The 25,509-nt window shown below is 29.2% G+C and overlaps 1 protein-coding gene across 1 annotated transcript; it reads right to left on the bottom strand.

The window, feature by feature from the left end:
- Positions 1–1,982: 1,982 nt before the first annotated feature.
- On the bottom strand, positions 1,983–25,256 carry LOC109602440 (protein big brother). Its single transcript, XM_020018801.2, has 3 exons — positions 25,013–25,256; positions 19,834–20,022; positions 1,983–2,526 (listed from the first exon to the last, which is right to left on the bottom strand). Exons 1-3 carry the CDS (start codon positions 25,244–25,246, stop codon positions 2,245–2,247), a joined length of 705 nt encoding a protein of 234 aa, XP_019874360.2. The 5' UTR covers positions 25,247–25,256; the 3' UTR covers positions 1,983–2,244.
- Positions 25,257–25,509: the final 253 nt, after the last annotated feature.

Genomic DNA, 25,509 nt, shown 5'->3' with positions numbered 1-25,509 from the left:
TGGTGCAGCACTTTTTGAAGGAAGTATTTTCCTTTTAAAGGAGTTATTTACCAAAAATATTCTGTTTTTGATTTTTGGTTAAAGACTGAATTGAATAAGATTTTTCTTTTTGATCCTTTTTGATTTAAAGACCAAACTGATGAAGAATTTCTCTTTGTGTGGTACAAGTCTGTTTCAAGCTCTGATAAGGATATTCTGGGACCAAACTGTCTTTTCTCTCTGTCATTAGCAAATTTTTTTGTCGTTCAAGGATGTTTCATCCCAGTGGATTCAAAGCATCTACAACGTTTTAAGTTTCCTCATTAGAAATAGATTGTTGATGTATCTATTTTTAGCAGAAAAAAGTTTTCACTTTTTGGTGCAGCACTTTTTGAAGGAAGTATTTTCCTTCTAAAGAAGTTATTTACCAAAAGTATTCTGTTTTTGATTTTTGGTTAGAGCTTGATTGATTAAGAATTTTCCTTTAAGATACTTTTTGATTTAAAGAATTTATCTTTGTCTGATACAAAAGTCTTCAACAGTCTGTTTCACGCTCTAATAAGGATTTTCTATAAACAGCAAATTTTCTTGTCATTTAAGGATGTTCCATCCCTGTGGATTTTCCAGAACAACTACAAGAAATTTCGAGCCTTCCTTTCTTCCTTGAAGATCTTCAACTATGGATAAAGTTACGGAGGAGTTTCCTCATCAGAATTAAGATGATTGTTGTTTCAGGAAGAAATGATGTAACATTATTGATAGATAAAAAACAGAACGGAAAAAAGTCTTCTATCTTTGGTGCAACACTTTTTAAATAGGGTATTTTCTTCCTAAAGAAGTTATATACCAGCAATATCACGTTTTGATGACGAATAAATATTATTTTTGAAAGGGTTAAAATATTTCATCTGAAGTTCTTTCTCTAGTTAAAAATTAGATTGTTGGAGGACCTATTTCTAACTGAAAAAAGTCTTCACTGTTTGGTGCAACACCATTTTCTTCTAAAGAAGATATTTACCAGAAATATTCTATTTAATTCTGTTATCTATTTTCTTCTAAAGAAGTTATTTGCCGGAAATTCTGTTTTTAATTATTTTTTAATGTTAAAGAATTTATTTTTGTCTGATAAAAAAAGTGTTTAACATTAAGTTTTTTGTGTCGTTTAAAGTGATAAAGTAGTATTTCAAATTGTTGATTTTAATGATTATCATTTTATCGAATAAAAGTTTATTTTATACATAATACATTAATTATTAATATTAATTATATTCTTTTGTTAAGGACGTACTAAATAATCATTCATTTCTTTATAGAAAAGATAATATGAAACATGATGGAAAAATGTTTTAATTATACACTCTCGTTGTAATCTAATTGGAAATTTTTCCTAACTTACATAACATCGTGTAATAATTTAAACTGCTTTGTCAATTTATTTCAAAAACAATCACGTTGATTATTTTTAATATATGTAATTGCTTAAAATACTAGTAATTAAAACATTTGACGTAAATTTCTAAATATAAATGTGATTCCTGTAAATCTATAAAATTTAACATTAAATTAAATTTTAATATTTATTAAATACGTTTTAAATTTTTTAATTAAGTTTTTACGAAGAAGTTATGATGTATTATGATTAAAAAAATTCCACTTTCGAATAAAATAACAAAAATGATTATTTAAAAACTCGCTTTTATTAGTATTAAATAGAGGTATTACTTATTCAATGTTCAAGGTAAACATGTGGATCTAAAACAATAAAAAATGCACAAATGAAACTTACTAATAAAAACAAATTGAACAAAAACATATTTATTTTAATTTATTACCAATATTCAGTAGTAGGATTTTATGGTTTAAAAATAAAATAAGGAACTTTTAGATTCGGTAAATTAATATTTTATGACCATACTTACCAGAACAACGCCACAACTTACCTTCTAAAAATAAAATATAAAGAAAAAAACAAATAAATAAATAAATAAAATAAAACAACAAAATCATAATCACTTAAAATTTATTAATTATTTACATATTGCATCTATATAAAACATATTCAACAAAGTCTTAACTTATATACACAATAAAAGTCAAACGCGAAAAAAAACTTAAGTAAATTATATACAACGAAGTAAATGAGAAGGATTCAACGTAAAAACTAAAATCACCACACAATGATCAATGAACATATTCAATTCGAATTATTGCTCTTGGCATTGGAAAAGACGAGTCCGGTTCGTCGAAACAAAAAAAACTAAAACCTCAATAGAGCTTCATGAAGGACCTAGACGGTATTTGGCCATGCATCGAGGAACGTACCTCCAGCTCCTCGGGCCTGTCCTGTCTATAGCCCCGCTGCTTGTCCTCGAAGTCCCTCAGTCTCTGGTTGTATCTTTCGATCTGTTCACGCAGGAGCGCGTCCTCCTGCGCCGCCTTCTCCTCGTTGAACTCGATGCAACCGACGCCGTCCAATCGTTCCAGATCGATCCAGCCCCGCCATCTCACGCAGACGCCGTTCATTATGAAGAACGATTTTATGTGGACCTGAAATGGAGAAAGAAATCAAATTAATATTGACAAGTCGAATAACAACAAACTTTAGCACCACCCGCCGACTTTTTGTCGGGCCAGATGTTCGTCAAATAAAAAAAAAAATAGTGTTTCGATAACGACATAATTTTCGCACGCCTTTGCCTTATAAACGTTACAATGGTGTTCGGAAAGGGGTAGCCGTAGGACCGAGTCAGGTTTGAAAGGTGCCACACGCTGGGCCAGAATGTGCCCGTTCGGCGCGTTGCTTTTTGTTCCAGAAAACTGTCCGCCTATGTAAAACTCCATCACGCTGAGAGGGTGGGTCTAATTGAATTATTAGGAAATATTGTTGCTTTTGCTTTGCTGTGTGAAAGTGGAACGGAACGAATGGGCAGAGATTTGTAAACAGAAGCATTTTGCCATTCAATTATGGATAGTTACAGAACTTTTTCCATTAGGGCTAAGATGAGTTATTGTTACATTATTGATGGTAAGTATCATTTTTGACAATAAAACTCTTTAGTATTTGTTGCATCACTTCTTAAGGAGATGGTTCAATTTCTAGAGAAGTTTCTATTATCAATGAAGATTATATTATTGATAAGAAGGTAAAAAAGGAAGAAGAGTTACATTTTGGTTGGTGTCAAAGATTTCTCTTTGATGCCTTTTTGGTGTCCTGTTAGATTTGTTAAATCATCATTTTTTGACAGTAAAACTCTTTAGTGTTTGTTCCACCACTTCTTAAGGAGATGGTTCAGTTTCTAGAAAAGTTGTTTCTATTATAAATGAAGATTATATTATTGATGAGAAGGTAAAAAAGGAAGAATAATTATTTTTTGGTTGGTGTCAAAGAATTTCTCTTTGATGCTTTTTTGGTGTCCTGTTAAATTTGTTGAATGATCATTTTTTGACAGTAAAACTCTTTAGTGTTTATTGCACCACTTCTTAAGGAGATGGTTCAGTTTCTAGAGAAGTTGTTTCTATTATCAATGAAGATTATATTATTGATAAGAAGGTAAAAAAGGAAGAAGAGTTATTTTTTGGTTGCTGTCAAAGAATTTCTCTTTGATGCTTTTTTTGGTGTCCTGTTAGATTTGTTGAATCATCATTTTTTGACAGTAAAACTCTTTAGTGTTTGTTGCACCACTTCTTAAGGAGATGGTTCAGTTTCTAGAGAAGTTGTTTCTATTATCAATGAAGATTATATTATTGATAAGAAGGTGAAAAAGGAAGAAGAGTTACATTTTGGTTGGTGTCAAAGAATTTCTCTTTGATGCCTTTTTGGTGTCCTGTTAGATTTGTTGAATCATCATTTTTTGACAGTAAAACTCTTTAGTATTTGTTGCACCACTTCTTAAGGAGATGGTTCAGTTTCTAGAGAAGTCGTTGAAGATTATACTATTGATAAGAAGGTAGAAAAGGAAGAAGAGTTATTTTTTGATTGGTGTCAAAGAATTTCTCATTGATGCTTTTTTGGTGTCCTGTAAAACTTGTTGAATCATCATTTTTTGACAGTAAAACTCTTTAGTGTTTGTTGCACCACTTCTTAAGGAGATGGTTCACTTTCTAGAGAAGTTGTTTCTATTATCAATGAAGATTATATTATTGACAAGAAGGTAATAAAGGAAGAAGATTATTTTTTGATAGTGTCAAAGAATTTCTCTTCATTTGACTTATTTATGAAGATGTTTTAATAAAGAAGAAGCTATTCCAGTACTATACAAAACTGATTTGGTGTCATCCGTTTTTTGGCAAAATTCTTTTGCAAACTGTACAATATATGTTGTATTATACATTTTTATTACAACTTTCAATAAAAGATTCAAATAAATTAGAGCCAATTCATCTTCTCTGGGCATTTTGGTCACCTGCCATCCAAAGCAGTGCAACAAAAAAACTGCCAAAGGTCAGAAAGTCTACCTGTCGAGTGCAAAGAAAAGGTTCCCATTGTATTCATCAAATGTCCCAGATTTGGGGACGAGAAAGTTAAAAACGCAGGTATCGATGCGCTTCGAAGAATCACAATTTTCGGAAGTGGCTCCCCAGGTCATCCAACGCAAAATCTGTTGTGTCACCGCTCCGTTAATTAACAACTCGCCGAGTTAATCATAACTTTAACCGGATTAAAAGTCGATTAGGATTTTTTAAGCGCCATCTGTCCGTTCCAATTCGATTGTTTTAATTCTGATTTGTCACCACCTCGGCCCATCCAGATTGCGATGACTGGACAGTTTGGGCCCCCCTTACATGTGTCAACCGGCGGAGATTTACCAGCAAACGAGTTTTTTATGCAACGGTGGAACAAAGGGTTGGACCGGGTGTAGCCCAATGGCCACGCAACCCTCGATGGGCAGTGGAAAGTCGGACCATACGGCTTATTTACCGTATTATGATGCAAAAAGCATTCTTTCATACTTTACGGCACACCAAAATAGGCGTGGCACGCATAAATCTTGCACAATGGGCATTCATATCCTCTGACCAATGTCCTAGTTACATCAAAAACGGGAAGTGGCACAAATCGTAGTAAACAGCAAGTGCGTTTTATTGGAGGAATTGCAAGGTTGTGCCATAATCTAACGGTCAATTACATCAACATTACCTACCACAAACGCCAGAATGTTTTGGTCAGATAATTTGCACCGTTGGTGCTAATTCTGCACGATTACGACCACAACCAACGGCGATTACGGGCTACACAGATCAAACACGTACGGAATCAATTACGACACCCGTAAACGGCGAAGTAAACAATTTGAATCGCGTCGGTTCGACGAAAAACTCGCTGCATAGGGAATTCCCTCTAGATATTACATATTCACTCGATCAACTCGCGCTTGACCTTGGCTATTTCCTTCTGTAGGTCACCTTTTCGACGTTCATTTTACTGCTTGCATTCAATTGTTTAAATAATTAACTTGAATATAAATATATTGATGATTCAGCATTGCCGTAATAACTTTTCTGGGACCAGGTAGTTTTTTTTCTCTCTCTATGTCGTCAGCAAATTTTCCTATGGCTCAAGGATCTTTCTATCTGGCGGGTTTTCCGATGTAACTGTTCGTGGTCTGTTGTCTCTGCATCCAAACTGAGGTCAGCAAGTCTGCAATCATGGATGAACTTTCAGAGAAACTTCTCCATTTGAATAATGGTCATGAGTTGTTCAGGATGGGTTGATGGCTTAACTGAAGGACTATCTATGGTCACACACCAGATTCTTGAAGTATCTATTTCTGACACAAAGAAGTCTTCACAGTTTGGTACAACACTTCTTGAAGAATGTTATTTACCAAAAATATTGTGTTTCTCATCATTTTTTGGTTCAAGACTGGATTGATTAGGAATTTCTCTTTATCTGATATAAGAGACTTCAACTTTAAGTCTGTTTCAAGATCTGATAAGAATTTTCTAGGACCAAGCTGTCTTTCCTCTCTGTCATTAGCAAATTTTCTTGTCGCTCAAGGATGTTCCATCCCTGTGGAGTTTCCAATGCAACTAGAACGTTTTAAAACAAGTAATTTGAAGCTAGATATCTTCCTAGCAAATTATCAACTATGGATAAAGTTTTCTCATTAGAATTAAGATGATTGTTGTTTCAGGAAGAGATATTGTAATATTATTGATGCATAAGAACAGAAACAAAAACTAGATTGTTGAAGCATCTACTTCTAACTGAAAAAAGTCTTAATTATTTGATGCAAAACACTTTTTAAAGAAATTAGATTAGATTTTTTGGATTCTCTAGATTCTTCAGATTCTTTATATTCTTTAGATTCCTTAGATTATTTATTTTCTTTAGATTCTTTATATACTTTATATTCCTTAGATTCTTTAGATACTTTAGATTCTTTAAATCTATAGATTGCTTAGATTCTTTAGATTCTTCAGATTTTTCAGATTCTCTAGATTCTCTAGATTCTCTAGATTCTCTAGATTCTCTAGACTCTCCAGATTCTATATATACTTTATATTCCTTAGATTCTTTATATTCTTTAAATTCTTTACATTCCTTAGATTCTTTAGATACTTTAGATTCTTTAAAACTATAGATTGTTTAGATTCTTCATATTTTTCAGATTCTCTAGATTCTTTAGACTCTCTAGATTCTTTATACTCTCTAGATTCTTTAGATTTTTTAGTTTCTTTAGATTCTTAAGATTCTATACGTTATTTAGATTCTTTAGATTTTAAAGAAGTTATTTACCTCAAATATTCAGTTTTTGATTCTTTTTTAGTTAAAGATTAGATTGATGAAGGATTTCTCTTAGATACTCTATATTCTTTAAAACTATAGATTGTTTAGATTCTTCAGATTCTTCAGATTTTTCAGATTCTCTAGACTCTCTAGATTCTCTAGACTCGTTAGATTCTCTAGATTCTCTAGATTCTTTAGATTCTTTAGATTCTTTAGATTCTTTAGATTCTTTAGATTCTTTAGATTCTTTAGATTCTTTAGATTCTTTAGATTCTTTAGATTCTTTAGATTCTTTAGATTCTTTAGATTCTTTAGATTTTAGAGAAGATATTTACCACAAATATTCAGTTTTTGATTCTTTTTTAGTTTAAGATTAGATTGAGGAAGGATTTGTCTTTGTCTGTAAGACCTATCAAGAATTGGAATAAGTTTCCTGGGACCAAATGGTCTTTTCCCTCCGTCACCGGCAAATTTTCCTGTCGCCCAAGGAGGTCCCGTCACGGCGTGCGTTTCCCAACAAAAACTGAAGTAATTTGGTGCCAGATGTCTTCCTGGCAGGTCCGCAAGATCGGACCGTCCGCAAAATGAACGGACAAAGGCAATTAAGTCGAATGGGGGCAATTTGGGTACTTTGTCGAAGACCAAAACGCCGGCCGTAATTGCGAACGTGCAACAATATCTGTCCGAAGTGGTTTATGACCATCTGACCTCTCCGCGCCTTCAGACAATGACAGTGTTACGTTTAAAGGGTGGTCATTAAAAATTTACTGCCCCAGCCATCGACGACTCGATTTTATGACAATGGAACTTTGTCGTGTGACTTTTTCTGATTTACGGCGATTTTATTATCGCCGACGCTAATTTCCGTTGTCGGAGTTGTCGTTGCCGATTAGACGGGCCCAACGGTGGACGGAACAAGTGGAGCAACTGTTTTGGTCGAGGATCTGCGGTCGGGATGGAATGCGTCTAAACGAATTGCTTCCAATAGGCGGGAGCACCATGAAATATTTTTCGATTAAAATAGTTGTCATTACAGATACACCGTATTATGGCACCGTACAATGGCCAATATTAATGTACAAAGGAATCGGGTTATTTTTAAACGTTATTGTTGTCAGACACACAATCCAGTCAAAATAGAGAGGGCATAATAAACTCCATCGCAATATAATCTTGCCAGTCATTCTACTATTTCAATGTTTGCTCGTACTGACGTGCTGCTGCGGTTTTACGCTGGCAGGACAACGAACACGGATTTCATCGTTTTCACGACCAACTGTGCCTAACTGATAAACCGTCGTGAAAAAATTGGAGCACGAAGACGCAACAGCTGTCCGATAGCCGAGCCATCCACCTCGGGGGTACGTCTGAATTCGTGTAATCCGTTTTTTTTTTTTGGTTGACATTCGAATTAATTAAACAAACAGGGCACAATGGCCGAAACAAATGGACAACGGGGTTTATAATCGTCCGTAAATCATGCTCATTTATAATTTAAAACAAACCACGTCAGAAATTGACCCTCGTTAATGAGGGTGACGTGCCCACTAAACGCCTAATACCTTTGTAATAAGAGGGGACGAAACAATGCCCGGGACAGTTTTACAAGGTGTGGAACTGGTCCATTTTTTTTTGTTTCAGCAACTCTAAGCGAAGCTATTAATTTTTTGCGTCTGGTAAAAGTCATTCTTTAGATTGAAACGGTCACAGATTGAAACTAAAAAAAAATAATAATAATAAATGTGCATTAACGGGAGCAACGTTAACTGCCGTAATTGCCGTGAATCATCGCGATGTTATTCATCTGATGTTATGGTAAGATAAATAAATAGTAATTTGCGGTATAATATTATAGGTTTATGGCAGAAAGTTACTTTAGAATTTTGTTGTTTATTGGTTGTTAAAATGATGAAAATATTGGTTTTCATTTAGTAATTCTCTTTATGAAATTGTCTAACAGTTCACCAACATACAGTTAACATTTTTTGTTTGAGACAAATTTACTATTCGTCTCTGAAATCGGATAAAACAATTAAATTCTTATCAAATTATACAATTTATATTTTCCCAAATATAAGAGAGAAGTTAAATAAAGAGGAATCTACAAATTCCATAAAATATTTTTATTTACAATTTTTTATATATATATATATATATATATATATATATATATATATATATATATATATATAGTGTTTTCTGAATACATTAGTTTTAAAAAAAAATTAAATTAAAAAAAATTGTTTTTACCAGAATTGTATTCCTAAAATACGGATAACAAAAAATGTATGTATATTTTTGAATGGACCTTCTCAAAATTATAATAAATTATAGAAAATTAACTTTTTTTAATAAAAAGTAAAATAAAAATATTTGTATATAAAAAATATATACTGTATCCATTTTTACCATTTTTTAATAAATTCTGTTTCTCCAATAAATTTTGCTTTAAAAATTCTATTCTTAAAATATACATAATAAAAAATATCTAAAAATATTTATTTGAAAAAAGATCCTGAAAAGATTTATTTTAATTGGAATTTTTTTTAAAAAATGTGTATTTTAAAAATTTATTCCTTCATCAACTTTTTTATCAATTTTTTTTTAATAATATAAGAACATTGGTGTAATGTTTTCATTATATCAAAAAAAGATTAATTTAATGATTTTTAATAAAATTCAGTTTAAATGGTCAAAAATGTACAAAATTGTTGAAGAAATATTTTTTTAATAAAAATTATTTAATTCTCAATAAATTTTACTTTTTGAATTTAAAATTAAAAAAAATATATTCTTTTTTTTTTTTTCTTAAATTTTTTATTATCTGAAAGAAAAGAATAAATGTAAATTTTATTTCCTTTATTTTTTTAATGATTTTTAATCATTTTAATTTAAAATTTAATTTGAATTAAAATTAAAAAAAATATGTAAAAAATGTAAAGTAAAAATACACAAAATTGTTGTAAAAATATTTTTTTAATAATAATTTATTTTTCAATAAATTTTACTTTTTAAATTTAAAAAAGAAATCATTTTAAAAATTTTCTGAAATCTGAAAAAAAAAAATTTAAATAATATTTCCTTTATTTTTTAATGATTTTTAATAAAATTTATTTAAAATATATATATGTTCGTTTTTTTCAATTTTTTATTATCTAAAAAAAGATCAAGATCAAAATCATTTTAAAAATTTTCTGAAATCTGAAAAAAAAAGTAAACAATATGTCCTTTATTTTTTTAATGATTTTTAATAAAATTTAATTCAATTTTTCAAAAATATACAAAATTGTTGAATAAATATATTTTTTTTAATGTAAATTATTAATTACTCAATAAATTATGCTTTAAAAATACTTTTTAATTATTTTTTAAATGTAAATAATAAAAATGTTGAAAGATTTTTGGAAAAATTACAATTGAAAAAAATGCTGACTTTTTTCAAATCCCTATTTATGAAAAATTTAAAAATCACATTCAAATAGGATTGATTATTTAATTTTTTACTAATAAAAAAGACGTTGTTACGAAATTATTATATTTTCTTTATTTTTTTATGATTTTTAATAAAATTCAGTTTAATTTGTCAAAAAATCTATTTTACACGTTTCTAATGAATAAGAACTTCGAGTTTTTTTTCTGAAAAAAAAAAAAATCAAGAAAAATAAATTATATATTTTTATATTTGTTTAGTGATTTTTAATAAAATTCAGTTTAATTTGTCAAAAATTTAGAAAAATTTTCAAAACTTAAGTAGTTTTGTTTAATTTTCTTAGAAAACTGAAAAACTCAATATACTCATAAATTAATAATAAAAAAAATGTGAATATATTAAAAAAAGTGGTTGTTTTGACAGAAACAGAAAAAGACAATTAATTCCTAATTTAGTCATACTTCCGAGAAGCAAAAGCCAAAAAGATGGATAGAAAACACCGCCTGTTCTCCATATTTCTATCCGCACTCCACGACAGATCCCCGCATCATTTGTCATCATCGTTTCCATCGGCTCGACTCAATTAGTCCGGTCTCGGCCCGTTTCCGTCCCTGCAATTTCAAGAATTCGCTCTCCGCTCCCGTTCAAATTGCTCCGCTCGTGTCTCGTGCTCGCAGCTATCACGTTACCTAAACATCTGTTGTTTAGTTGTTTCGCCGTCGAAACGGCTCGAAGATGTTAACCCCCCCGAATTCCTAGCCCAAATCCCGGTATCGATTACGGAACGTGCGTCTGTTTTATGAATTTTTGGGCAGAGAGGTGTCGTAAACCAACACGGACCACCCGAAATCGGCCGATAAATCAAACGGCCCAACATCCGTTGTGTCCGACCGAAAAACAACGGGAGCGAAAAAACGGAACGGGAATGAATGGACTTCCCGTCGCGTGTCGTCCAGCATTGAGACAAGAAACAAAAGACGTGGTTTAATTGACGTGGATGGAAAAGCGTCGACGGAGACGCGTGCGAATAGCGGGTGTACGAAAAACAACATAACAAAACTGGGCATTGTGCCCCGGTATAATTGTATAATAGGTGTTTTGTTTTTTCGCTGGAGCAATTAGAGATGTCGTGTCGCGTTAGCGATAATGGGACACGTGGTGCGACAGCGTGTGCACGGCACGATGAGAACGTTCCATGTGACACCAGAGATTGTTAATTAATTTTTAAAATATGCTCCGTCCAATGAAAGAGTTGGGATCTGTAGAAAATTCGGAGATTTTTATATAATTGTAGCCCAAAAAAATTAGAAATACAGAAAGTTGGAGTAGTATTTAGGATTTTTTAAAAAATGGAGAGTAAGCACCGTTGTCTATCAATCTTTCGGACAGTTCTTTTGAAGTATTTGCTAAATCAGTTCATTTTTTTGAGATATTTACTATTATTTATTCTTTCTTTTTAAATTGTATTGGATAAAAAATATTTTAAATCCAAAATTTTTATATGATATTTTATATTTCCCAATTTTTTTCTTGTAAAAAAACATAATTTTTAATAATTCAATTAATTTTCAACATAATAATAATTTTCAAAATGTTTTCAATTCTATATTTGAATGAAAATAATTATATTTAAAATTTAATTTGCCTTAAAAAATAGATTTTTTCTTTATTTTTATGTATTTTTGTCAAATAAAACTGAATTTTTGATAAAAAAATCAGCCAAAAATAAAGGAAATATATTATGTATTTTCCTGTATTTGAGAAAACTAACAAAAAATACTTCAACGTTTTGTATTTTTAAAAAATATTCTTCAAAATGATATTAAAGATTCCCTGAAAAATAATTGGGAACACAGAACAATTTCAGTATTTCTTTATCAAGTGAATTTCATTAAACAAAGGAAATAATATTTTAATTTTCTTTTTCCTGTCAGTTTTTATAAAATTTTCCATTTCAATGAAGGAAATAATTTTTAAAATTTAATCTGTCTTTAAAAATTGGATTTTTTTTATATTTCTGTGTATTTTTCATAAAGAAAACTGAATTTTATTAAAAAATCTCTCAGAAAAGAAGGAAATTTTCCTGTTTTTGAGAAAATTAACAAAAAATAATTCAAAGTTTTAAATTTTTAAAAAAATATTCTTCAGAATGGTTTCAAATATTCCTTGAAAAATAATTAAGAAAACAAAACACTTTCAGTATTTCTTTGCAAGTAAATTTTGTTTAAACAAAGGAAATAATATTTAACTTTCGATTTCCTGTCAGTTTTTATATAAAAAAAATATAAAACAATTTCAATTTCCCATTTGAATGAAGAAAATAATTTTTAAAATTTAATCTGTCTTAAACAGGATTTTTCTATATTTTTGTGTATTTTTCACAAAGAAAACTGAATTTTATTAAAAAATCTGTCAGAAAAGAAGGAAATTTTAATCATTTTCTTGTTTTTGAGAAAATTAACAAAAAATAATTCAGCTTTGTGTTTTTAAAAAAATATTTTTCAGAATGGTTTCAAATATTCCTTATAAAATAATTAAGAAAACAGAACATTTTCAGTATTTCTTTACAAGTAAATTTCATTAAACAAAGGAAATAATATTTAACTTTCGATTTTCTGTTAGTTTTTATTAAAAAAATATATATAAATAATATTAATTTTTCATTTGAAGAGAAAAAATAATTTTTAAAATTTAATCTGTCTTAAAAAATAGGTTTTTTTCTACATTATCCTGTTTTTGAGAAAATTAACAAAAAATACATCAAGATTTTGTATTTTTAAAAAAAATATTCTTCAGAATGGTTTCAAAAATTCCCTGAAAAATAATTAAGAAAACAGAACAATTTCAGTATTTCTTTATAAGTAAATTTCATTAAACAAAGGAAATAATAGTTTAATTGCTAATTAATTATTACAATCATTTAAAATATATTCTATCTATATTTGAATAAAAAGGATAAACTTAAAAATTTAATTTAATTTATTTTAATTTAATTTATTTTAATAGTTTTTTTTGTTGTTTAATTTTATTAAAAAAAATCAGTCAAAAATAGAGGAAATATAATTTGTATTTTTGGCAAATTAAACTGAATTTTGATTATCTTTAATTTGGCGAGAACATTAAAGATAATCTGACACGTGGTGAGACCGTTTAGTGTGACAACACAGACTGTTAATTAATATTTTTTAAGTACAAATACGTTTTTAACTCGCATGACGGTGCCCACTTTGTCACAGACGTCCGGAAGGAGATTTATGTGAGACGTCCGATTTTTTTTCATTAAAAAACAACCCTTTATCACGGCGATTCGTAACAGTGGGGCATCACCTGGTCGCATCGCCGTCGACAAAGGGATGTTGCCCGTTTTAATATGACTGCAATTTGTCAAACTACAAAAGGGCACAGTTAACACTCTTGTAAACTGTGCCCCTCCAAATTTTCATTCCAATCCCTACAACACTATCTATTAGATAGATAGGTCATTATAAATTGTAATAGGGGGGGGGGCCTTAATTCGAACGACATAATTAATCACTGAGTTCATAATTGTTAGCCGATGTAGAAACACAGATAGTACGTGTTTGTCGTAACGTGATATCAATAAAACTTATTATAATTATAAAAACACGAACGGGAAGCGGAAAACCGCTGAAAACAGATCCCTTTTAGCTCCGTCGAAACCACAACCGTCCATACGTTTTATAAGCTTTTGTAACTAAAATCCTTATTGGCAACATAATAAAAAATGTAATGCATACTGCGGGGCTTCCGATGTGTGAGAGACAATTTGTGTTGTTTGACCAAATGTCCAAACAAATGGTCGAATACGTTTTGGAAACAATTCAAAAAATGTTTTGTTTAGACAAGTGTGAACCTAAAAATCAATAATTTAGAAACCTATAAAGTTGTGCTTGAAAGTTTTTAAAAAAAGACGATGATGAAAGATTATTTCTTTATAGATATATGTCAAATTATTCATCAGTTTTTTAATAAAATATGTTTCTTGGAACATTCGAGTGTGAAACAACAGGAAACTTGATAAGCTATCAACGTTAATAATTTCCAAGAGTTTAAAATTTCGAAATAGTTTATGTAAAAGTAATAAGTTTTGCAACTATTAACACTCTTTGAATTACTTATATTATTATTAACATATAAACATTTAACAATTAAAGGTCTAAAATGACAATCAAGAAGAAAAGAAAATGAAAGGAAAAAGTTATTATATAAAATTGATCACTAATACAAAAATATTAAATAAACTTTACGAGAATTTATAATAGATAAGAATTATACATTGCCAAAATTATTTTATGAAGAGAAAATTCTAAAATCTGTCAATTTTTTTAACATTGAACAACTCTCATCATAACCACCAAGAATAAAAAATTTATAAAATTGACTACTGAAAAGGAATATATATATACATATATATATATATATTCCTTTTCTGACCATTGGTGTAAAAATGTTAAAAAATACAAATGATATGAAATTTTGAAAATTTGGATATTAGAAAAATATTTAAAATTTTTGATTTATTAGTAAAAGAATGTTAAAATTATTAATAAACTACAGAAGACTTAGGCTATGTTTTAGAAATTAAAACTTTCAAATGTCATATAGTATATAATATTTAAAAACTAGTATATACTATTTAAAACTAGTATGTATTATTTAAATACTAGTATACATTTTTTAAGACTAGTATATACTGTTTCAAAAAATAGTATATACTGATAAAACTAGTATGTACTAGTTTTATATGCTAGTATATATCATTTTAAAATAGTATAAATAGAATATATGATGATTAAATAATAAATATTTATAAACTGAATTAAAAAACTACATTTAAAAACTTATTAATTAGTACTTAAAAGGAAAATTTTATGAGGAAAAAAATTCTAAAATATGTCACTTTCTATTGAGCTTTGAACAACTCTGATCTTAACTACTAAGAAAGGAATATTTATAAAATTGACCATTAACAGAAAAATTTTAAAAAATGTGAGACAACTTGTATTATTTAAAACTAGTATATACTAATTAAAAACTAGTATACACTTTTTAAGCCTGGTATATACTATTTAACAGGTTTATATGCTAGTATATCTCATTTTAAAATACTATATATAGAATATAATGATTAAATGAGAAAAATATTTAACCATTAGTTAATGTCAGGAAATTTGTAAGAAAATTGACGACATAGACAAAAAATAAAAAAATCATATATCATATAGTATATAATATTTAAACACTAGTATATACTATTTAAAACTAGTATATACTATTTAAAACTAGTATATACTATTTAAAAGTAGTATATACTATTTAAAAGTAGTATATACTATTAAAAGTAGTGTATATTAATTAAAAACTAGTATAGACTAGTATAAATTATTTCAAAAAATAGTATATACTGATAAAACTAACAGCTTTATATGCAGAAAATTGACGACAGACAAAAAATAAAAGAAAAATATGTAATCAAGAAATAATGAAGTGGATATGTTATAGAATATAATCTGTTATCTTCTGTAGAAAAAGCAACAAGTAAAATCACCAATAACCAGGAGTGGCCCTGTTTCGAACAGAACGAAAGCAACATAAACACACGTTTTGCGTTTCCGTTCTCCGCCGTCGTCAATAAAACACCGTAAAACCAGTATCAGCTATCAAAGAGTTCGGAGACGAACGAAAAAAACGCCGTATCCAAACAAACAATTGTTAAGACTAACCACCGATTATTTAGAGAACGGCGAAATCCGTAATGATGCCGTCTATCGTGGCGTGTAATTGAGGCGCCTAAACGTAATAAAAACGGTTTTTAACAGTTATTTATAAAGACATGGGCATGGCATGAGTTACAATAAACATCGACTTTATGATACACAAAATGCGTGCGACTTTGATAAGCCGCTCTTTATTATTGACCATCCGGTACCGTATTTACGATTTTACGATCATCCACCAACTGGGCACGAAATTTTTTTCTCTTTTTTTTATAGTTTTTTGGGTGTATCGTGCAGATTGTTCCCGCATTTAAAAATTACACGGGACCCGGGCTAATAGAAATTGGTTAATTGCACTTGATTGAATGCGTAATTATGGGGTTGCACATGTTGCAGCGCCACGGACCGTTTGACGCTAATTGTTACGCCCAACACAAAGACCTGTGCGCGTACCAAATAAAAGGACTCGCCCTGACGCGTCTCACCCATATGGTGTCCGTCCAATTTTTTGGGCCAACACGCGAATAAAAATTACGAATTCGGACGTCGAAATGGCCCCCCGATGGAATAAACACGGGATTTCACGTCTGACAGGACAAGAAAGGCCCGCGTCTGGGGTGAACATCGGGGTGGTCCGGTCCGGGGCATCACTTACGCAATTTCATACCACCCATCGTATCGACTTTCATGCGTATCGATGTCGACTAAGATAACACCACCTGATACTGATCGTCGATCTTGGGGCTTCTGGACCGTTGGGAATTCGAATGCTGGACGTACTTTTAGGGGGGGAAGAAGCCCCACCTGTTAATTACGAGTAAATTGGCCCCCGAAATACCGAAACACAGTCAGACAGTCAGACAGACGATTTTTTAATTTACGTCCCCGGGGCGAAGGTTTTGTCGCCAGTTGTTAAGCGGAGCCACTAAATCTTCGGAGGGCATTGTTCTAAGACGACGTCCGGGACTCGTGCTCGTTCGGAGTTCGTGGAGATTAGCCCTTGGTGCGGTGTTAAAAGGTCTTTCGAGTGCCGTTTTATTGTCGGACAGTTGACAGCGTTAAATTCTCTTAATGGTTGATTTCGGTGGTACGGAGCAGTTACAGTTTAAATGAGATCTTTTGTCCGGTGTCGGGTCCGGTACGGTCCGACATCCGGATACTTTGTCCTTTTGTTGAGTAGCTGAGCTAATTTTACACAATTACGTCCCACCTTTTGTCCAATGAATCCACGTTAGTTGTCGTTTAACTGTAACGACCGTGCAAATCGCAGAATAGCATGGATTATTGGAATGGCAGAGGATAGTTAAGAGAGCGTGTAATGTTTGTCATTTAATGTGAATTCGTTTCGTTTGTGTTTATTTAGTTGTGGGGCGTTGTAAATTAGACTGCTGTTAATGTTTAGGTGTTTCAAGCTTGGCTGGTGATGGGAAAATACTTCAGGCCTTTATACTAAGCTTGGAAAATTACAGTAACTTTAAAACTATTCTTTAAGTAACAAAAATAGAATCTTGTTCTAAAACGTTGAAAATAAATAATAAGTAAACACTAAATAAATATTTTACTTGAGAAAATTTAGAAATAATTTATAAAATGACAATTAAACATTTTTACTTTAATTGGGAATATTAATATATCATTCTAAAAATTATCAAAAAAAAATTACATAAGTAAAAATCATGTTTTAATTTTTCAACAAGATTGTATTATAAAATATTATAAAAATTAAGATCTTGAAACTATATTAGAAATTTTAGATTTTTATAAAAAAAAAAGAAAAAAGAATAATTTAATTAATTATTATACAAGATATTATATAAATAAATATACAGTTAAAATATACTATTTAAAACTATAGTATATACTATTTAAAACTAGTATATATCATTTAAAACTAGTATATATTATTTAAAACCAGTACATACTATTAAAACATGTATGTAGAATTTAAAAACTAGAATATACTCTTTAAAAACTAGTTTGTACTATTTAAAAACTAGTATGTACAATTTAAAATCTGTATTTATTACTATTATATTAGTATAATTAGTATGGCATAATTTTTTTGATAATATTAAGATTTTATTCTGAGATAATCATAAATACGAATCATATTTTTATTTTTAGAAGTTTCTAAAACTGACTTTTTCTAATTCTTCAACATCATTAACTAAAAATTCCAAAAAATTGAAAACCTTACATTTTTATAAATAAGAAATCTTTAAAAAATATAAAACTTAAAAAACCAATACTCTTAAAAAATAGTTGAAGAAAAATTTAAATAATTACTTTTTACAAACAAAAAATATATTATTTAAATTACTTTTAAAATATCTCTTATATATTTCTTTTGGAAATATACCAGAATGTAATATTTTAAAACTAGTATATACTATTTCATAGCTAGTATATGCTATTTTAGAAACTATTAACATATAAACTATTTGGAAACTAATATAATCTATTAAAATTATTATATACTATCAGAAATCAGTATTTAAAACTAGTATATATAGTTTTGAAACTAGTATATATAGTTTTGAAACTAGTATATATAGTTTTGAAACTAGTATATACTAATAAAACTAATGTGCTGTTTAAAAGCTATTATATCATTTTAAAATATGGAAGACAATGTTTAATTAATAAATTTTCAACAATTCTAGATATTTTAAAACTGAATTAAAAAAATATACTATTAAAAACAGTAATTTTTTTTGAAAAAGCTTTAGAAAAAACAAAATACACTTCTATAAATTTAAAAAAGTATGTTTTAAAAGCTTAGAAAATATTATGGTGTTAAAAAAAGAAAATTTAACTTTAACTTTAAATTTAAAACATTTTATTGATATTATGTATAGATATTATTATTATTTATAGATATTATGTAAATTAATACAAAAAATTATAATGCATTTTTTATACAAAAAAAATATTAATTTTTATTTAAAAATAATTTATATTGCATAAAATGCAAAATATTAGTATATAAAATTTAAAAACTAGTATATACTATTTACAACTAGTATATACTATTTAAAACTAGTATACATTATTTAAAACTAGTATAAATTATTTAAAACTAGTATATATTATTTAAAACTAGTATATGCTGTTTCAAAAAAATAGTATATATTAATAAATAAAATAGTATAGGTAGAAGATAATGACTAAATAATAAATGTTTATAAATTGAATTAAAAAAACTACTTTTAAGAAACTCTTTAATTCTTTTAAAAAGTTTTGGCTAATGTCGGAATAAATTTTTAATGTTTAATTATTGAAAACGAATCAAATGAGTTTTAAGAACAAATATACATTTGTAAAGAAGAAAAATATAAAAGAACAAATTTCAACTTAAAAAAATATATATTAATAAATAATATATAATGTTTTTAATGACACAAAAGTTTCATGTTAAATAATTGGAACGTCAAAACGTTGGATTGAAATTAATTTGGACCGGCAGTCGGCGATTATGCGGGCGGGTGTGGGAAAAGATTCAAAATGGCGAACATCGACGCTCATTTAAAAGCACCAATGGCACGTCGGCGTCTATATTGATCCGCGGGACGCCATTGCCACCGAAAGCGGCGTCGGACCCTCCAACTTTTAACGGCTCCCGACTTTTACTACGGCGCTGCCCAACTCATTCATACACTTTCGGTTTGGTAGAAAAAAAATTAAAAAAAAAAAAAAACAAATAAAACACAATTCGGTGGTTGGAAACTGGTTTACGGTCGATCGATCGACCTTGGTTCACCGCAATTTCGATGTGCACCCGTCAATGGTGGTTCCGCGGGAAGATCGTCGCACAAACAAACGTAGCGGTTTCGGCGAACCGTTTTTTTTTTGTTGTGTCAACCACCTCTCGAAACCGATGCCCCACAACCTGACCCAATTAGTTCGAGGAAGACGAAAGTGTGCGGAGAAACGGAGGACCGAATCGAATTGCTCACCTTTCCGGGTTCTTTGTCGAAGTCGCATTCCTTGTCGGGACTGTAGACGGTGGACGGTGGCGGGAAGCTGAGCTGGAGGTTGGTGCCGGTGGCTGCGAAGGCTATTTCTATGTGACCTTCGCGGCAGCTGTTCTGGAAGCGCACCACACGCTCTTCCTGCGGTCTGTCTCTGAATCCTGTGTATCTAACCTGAAACAATTGGAGGAACAGGTTAAAATTTGGTCCAGTTGGAAGAACTAGCTTGGAACAGAATCAACAAATTAATTACAGTATTTGGTAAAACCTATCCAATTTTTGGATTAAAATTTGATGATATTTGGTGAAACTGATCAAAGTTTTGGATTATAACTTAAAATCACAGTAAAAATTATTGGAATTGATCTTAAATATCAAATCAATACCAGTTAGAAGAACTAGCTTGGAAGAGAATTCAGTTTCCAGACATGTATTTAATTAATAATCATTAATTATTACAGTATTTGGTGAAACTGATCCAATTTTCGGATTAAAATTTGATGATATTTGGTAGAATTGATCAAAGTTTTAGATTATAACGTAAAATCACAGTAAAAATTATTGGAATTGATCTTAAATATCAAATCAATACCAGTTAGAAGAACTAGCTTGGAATAGAATTCAGTTTCCAGACATGTATTTAATTAATAATCATTAATTATTACAGTATTTGGTGAAACTGATCCAATTTTTGGATTAAAATTTGATGATATTTGGTGAAACTGATCAAACTTTTGTATTATAACTTAAAATCACAGTAAAAATTATTGGAATTGATCTTAAATATCAAATCAATACCAGTTAGAAGAACTAGCTTGGAATAGAATTCAGTTTCCAGACATGTATTTAATTAATAATCATTAATTATTACAGTATTTGGTGAAACTGATCCAATTTTCGGATTAAAATTTGATGATATTTGGTAGAATTGATCAAAGTTTTAGATTATAACTTAAAATCACAGTAAAAATTACTGGAATTGATCTTAAATGTCAAATCAATGCCAGTTAGAAGAACTAGCTTGGAAGAGAATTCAGTTTCCAGACATGTATTTAATTAATAATCATTAATTATTACAGTATTTGGTGAAACTGATCCAATTTTTGGATTAAAATTTGATGATATTTGGTGAAACTGATCAAAGTTTCGGATTATAACTTAAAATCCCAGTAAAAATTATTAGAATTGATCTTAAATATCAAATCAATGCCAGTTAGAAGAACTAGCTTAGAAGAGAATTCAGTTTCCAGTCATGTATTTAATTAATAATCATTAATTATTACAGTACTTGGTGAAACTGATCCAATTTTTGAATTAAAATTTGATGATATTTGGTGAAACTGATCAAAGTTTTGGATTATAACTTAAAATCACAGTAAAAATTATTGGAATTGATCTTAAATATCAAATCAATGTCAGTTAGAAGAACTAGCTTGGAAGAGAATTCAGTTTCCAGACATGTATTTAATTAATAATCATTAACTATGACAGTATTTGGTGAAACTGATTTAATTTTTGGATTAAAATTTGATATTTGGTAAAACTGATCAAAGTTTTGGATAAAAACATGATATTACATTAATTAGAATATCTCCAGACTGTCGCCTATCTAATAAAACCAAATAAAAAATTCACATTTACTCGAATTAACCCAAAACCCTAGTTTAATTTTAACAACTGTAGTATTTGATTTCCAACAACTATGATCCATCACTCCGGTTCTTAGAAACAACAGTAGACGCGATGAATCACACGACACCAGCTAATAGAAAGTCGACGAAAACAAACAGTCCTCCTAAATTACGAAACTGAGAATCGTGACGTAACATAAAAATTACGCATAATCCTAACTCGGACGAAATAATGTGTCTACATTGAAGAATTTAATTCATGTCCGGTTCTCGTGAATACAATTTTTTTTTTGGTTTTTACGAACGTGTGTTCCATGAATTTGATTCCATCAATTCGGTCGTTTTCATTGTGTGTTATTTATGGGCCAATGGTACAAGGTTAATCAGTCCATATGGTTCTGGAATATTAAGATGTGACAAAATACGAGGAATGATACCTGGACCTGGCGGTGCACGATTGTATTTTTGTTTTATTTATTGCCATCTTCGATAATTTGTTATTTCCTATTAGTTGGTGAATCACAGAAATGTTAATTAAGATTTGGAGGTCGAACTTCTAATGTTTAAGCTGTAATTTACTTGTTGTTTTTTCAATAGTATAAATTACGTTTAAATACATGCCTGAAAATTGGTTTATCTTCCAGGCTATTTCTTCTAACTGTAACCGACTGAACTGGTATTTAAGATCAATTCCAGTAGTTTTTACTGTAATCAGAAAATTGGATCAATTTGACCGAGTACTATAATTTACTTGTCACTTTTTACAATGTAAATACGTGACTGAAAATTGAATGTTCTTCCAACAGGAATTAAATATATAAATTCAATTCAAATACATATTAATATAATTTCAAATTCTGATACAAAACTTTGGTCAGTTTCACCAAATGTTAGTCCAAAAATTGGATCAGTTGCACCAACTTGACTAGAAATTTTTAATGTTCAGAAGTTTTTTAAAAAATCAGTGAATATTAAGCTTTTTAAAATAAATTATTCTTTCATATAAATAGGAATAATAGATATAATATGAATATTTGATTTTTTAACAATTTTGAATTTTGAATTTTTTTAACAAGTTATATAAATTGTAATCATTTATATAGAAAGGAAATCAGTGAATATTAAGATTTTTACAATGAATTTTTGTTTCATATCAATTGGAATATTAGATAATGAGAAATTTTGAATGTCTAGATTATTATATCAGTATGTGATATAAATTATAATCATAAAATTGGAAGGAAATCAGTGAATATTAAACATTTTAAAATAATCATTACCAACATTAAGATCATTTTAAAATAAATTATTTTTTCACATTAACATGAACATTTGATTTTTAGCAATTTTGAATGTCTGGAAGATTTTTTTAACAAGTGATATAAATTGTAATCATTTAATAGGAAGAAAATCAATGAATATTAAGATTTTTACAAAGAATTTTTGTTTCATATCAATTGGAATATTAGATAATGAGAAATTTTGAATGTCTAGATTATTATATCAGTATGTGATATAAATTGTAATCATAAAATTGGAAGGAAATCAGTGAATATTAAACATTTTAAAATAATCATTACCAATATTAAAATCATTTTAAAATAAATTATTTTTTCACATTAATATGAACATTTGATTTTTAGCAATTTTGAATGCCTAGACGATTTTTTTAACAAGTGATATAAATTGTAATCATTTAATAGGAAGAAAATCAGTGAATATTAAGATTTTTAAAATGAATTTTTGTTTCATATCAGTAGGAATATTAGTTAATCAGAAATTTTGAATGTCTAGAAGATGATTATATCAGTATGTGATATAAATTGTAATCATATAATTGGAAGGAAATCAGTGGATATTAAACATTTTAAAATAATCATTACAAACATTAAAATCATTTCAAAATAAATTATTTCTTCATATTAAAATGAATATTTGATTTTTAGCAATTTAGAATACCTAGAAGGTCTTTTTAACAAGTGATATAAATTGTAATCATTTAATGGAAGGAAATCAGTGAATATTAAGACTTTTAAAATAATCATTACCAACATTAAAATCATTTTAAGATAAATTATTTTATCATATTAATATGAATTTTTGATTCATATCCTTAAAAATATTAGATAATCAGAAATTTTGAATGTTTAGAAAATGATTATATCAGTATGTGATATAAATTGTAATCATATAATTGGAAGGAAATCAGTGGATATTAAAAAGTTTAAAATAATCATTACCAACATTAAAATCATTTTAAAATAAATTATTTTTTCACATTAATATGAACATTTGATTTTTAGCAATTTTGAATGCCTAGACGATTTTTTTAACAAGTGATATAAATTGTAATCATTTAATAGGAAGGAAATCAGTGAATATTAAGGTTTTTAAAATGAATTTTTGTTTCATATCAATTGTAATATTAGATAATGAGAAATTTTGAATGTCTAGAAGATGATTATATCAGTATGTGATATAAATTGTAATCATATAATTGGGAGGACATGAATTGATGATAATGAATATTAAGAAGTTTAAATTAAAGAATTTTTTTATTATATACATTTTAAAAATTATAAAAAATAACTGACGAATAGTTTTTTGATTAAATATAAATTGTAACGACCAAATAATAAATTATTATTATTAATTAAAATAAATTTTAAAATTATATTATTATTTTTTTCATGTTATATTATTTTTTATGTCAGTTTACATGACATAATAGTGAATTAAAATATGTTTTAGTAAATAATATAATTTATAAACATTAATTAAAAGAAAAATTAATTAATATTAAAAATGTTAAAATGATCATAGTTTATTTAAATTAAAATGATCATTATTAAAAAATATAACATAAATATATTACATTGATTTTAAAAATAATAAAAATATGCAACTGATAAAATATTGAATAACATAAATGATTAAATATCTAATAAAAAAATTAATTAACACTAAGAAGTGTTATATTAAATATTATTTAAAAATACCAATCAATGAAATTTAATAATATAAAAATATTGTGTTAAAAAAGCAGTAAAATTTAAGACTTGATTGTATCACTTTTAAAAAATATAAGTTTTCATAAGTAATAATTATTTAAACGAACAATTATAATTATTAAAGATTGTTAAACAATAACTATGACTATGTAATATTGAGAAAATAATTAAATATAATTAAAAAGACAATAGAACTATTTAACTATAAAAACTAATATAACAATTACTTCAACAAACTTGCTAATAATAATAGATTAAATATGTTAAAATGATTTTATAAAATATTGTCGCGTTATTGGAAATTTAATAGCAGACTACATTTTTAAGGAATTTTAAGACTAGAAATAAGGAAACATTCACGACATTTGTTGCGTCCACCAAACGCATCCACCATTATTTTTAAACCGCAATAAACAAACAAACCCACCGACACTTTTCAACAACAATCCGCTGCTTCGAACATCCCAGAATCCTGACACAAAAACCGACATCTCAGGATCCCAGCACTACATCGGTACTTACTTCGCTCTCCCTGCTGAGCCTCCTGAACAGCTCGTCGGACTCGAACTTGGCCTTCTGGTCGGGCACCACCCTCGGCATCTTGAAGATGAACCGCGGCTTCTGCTGCTCGTACAGGCCCATGGTGTCGAAGGGCAGCATGCCCGCGAACGTGGCCGACGGATCGTTCATGTGCATCTTGAGACCGGACACGGATACGCGCGCTGTACTGAACGTTGGACGTGCCGCAAACGACATTCACCTGCACTCGCTGCGATCGAGAGCGTACTGACGGTTTGCGCGGCCGAAAAAACGCCCTGGACCCGACGGTGCGCGTCGGGGGGCGAAGGGCGTGGCCTGTGGACAGGCGGCGGACCAATGGCGGGCCGGCCGGGGGCGCCGGGCCGCGCGTACGGTCGTCGTGACGGGCGGCGATGTTCGCGCGAGGACGGGGATGGTCGCGGGACCGGTGGAAGTGGCAGTGCGGCGCGCTGACGGGCCTTTATGGGATTTATCTCGTA

The sequence above is a fragment of the Aethina tumida genome, chromosome 4 (genome assembly GCF_024364675.1).
Source record: "Aethina tumida isolate Nest 87 chromosome 4, icAetTumi1.1, whole genome shotgun sequence".
Taxonomy (NCBI): Eukaryota; Metazoa; Arthropoda; class Insecta; order Coleoptera; family Nitidulidae; genus Aethina; species Aethina tumida.
Note: the sequence above shows the minus strand (reverse complement) of the source record. Positions and strands in the feature narration are given on the sequence as shown.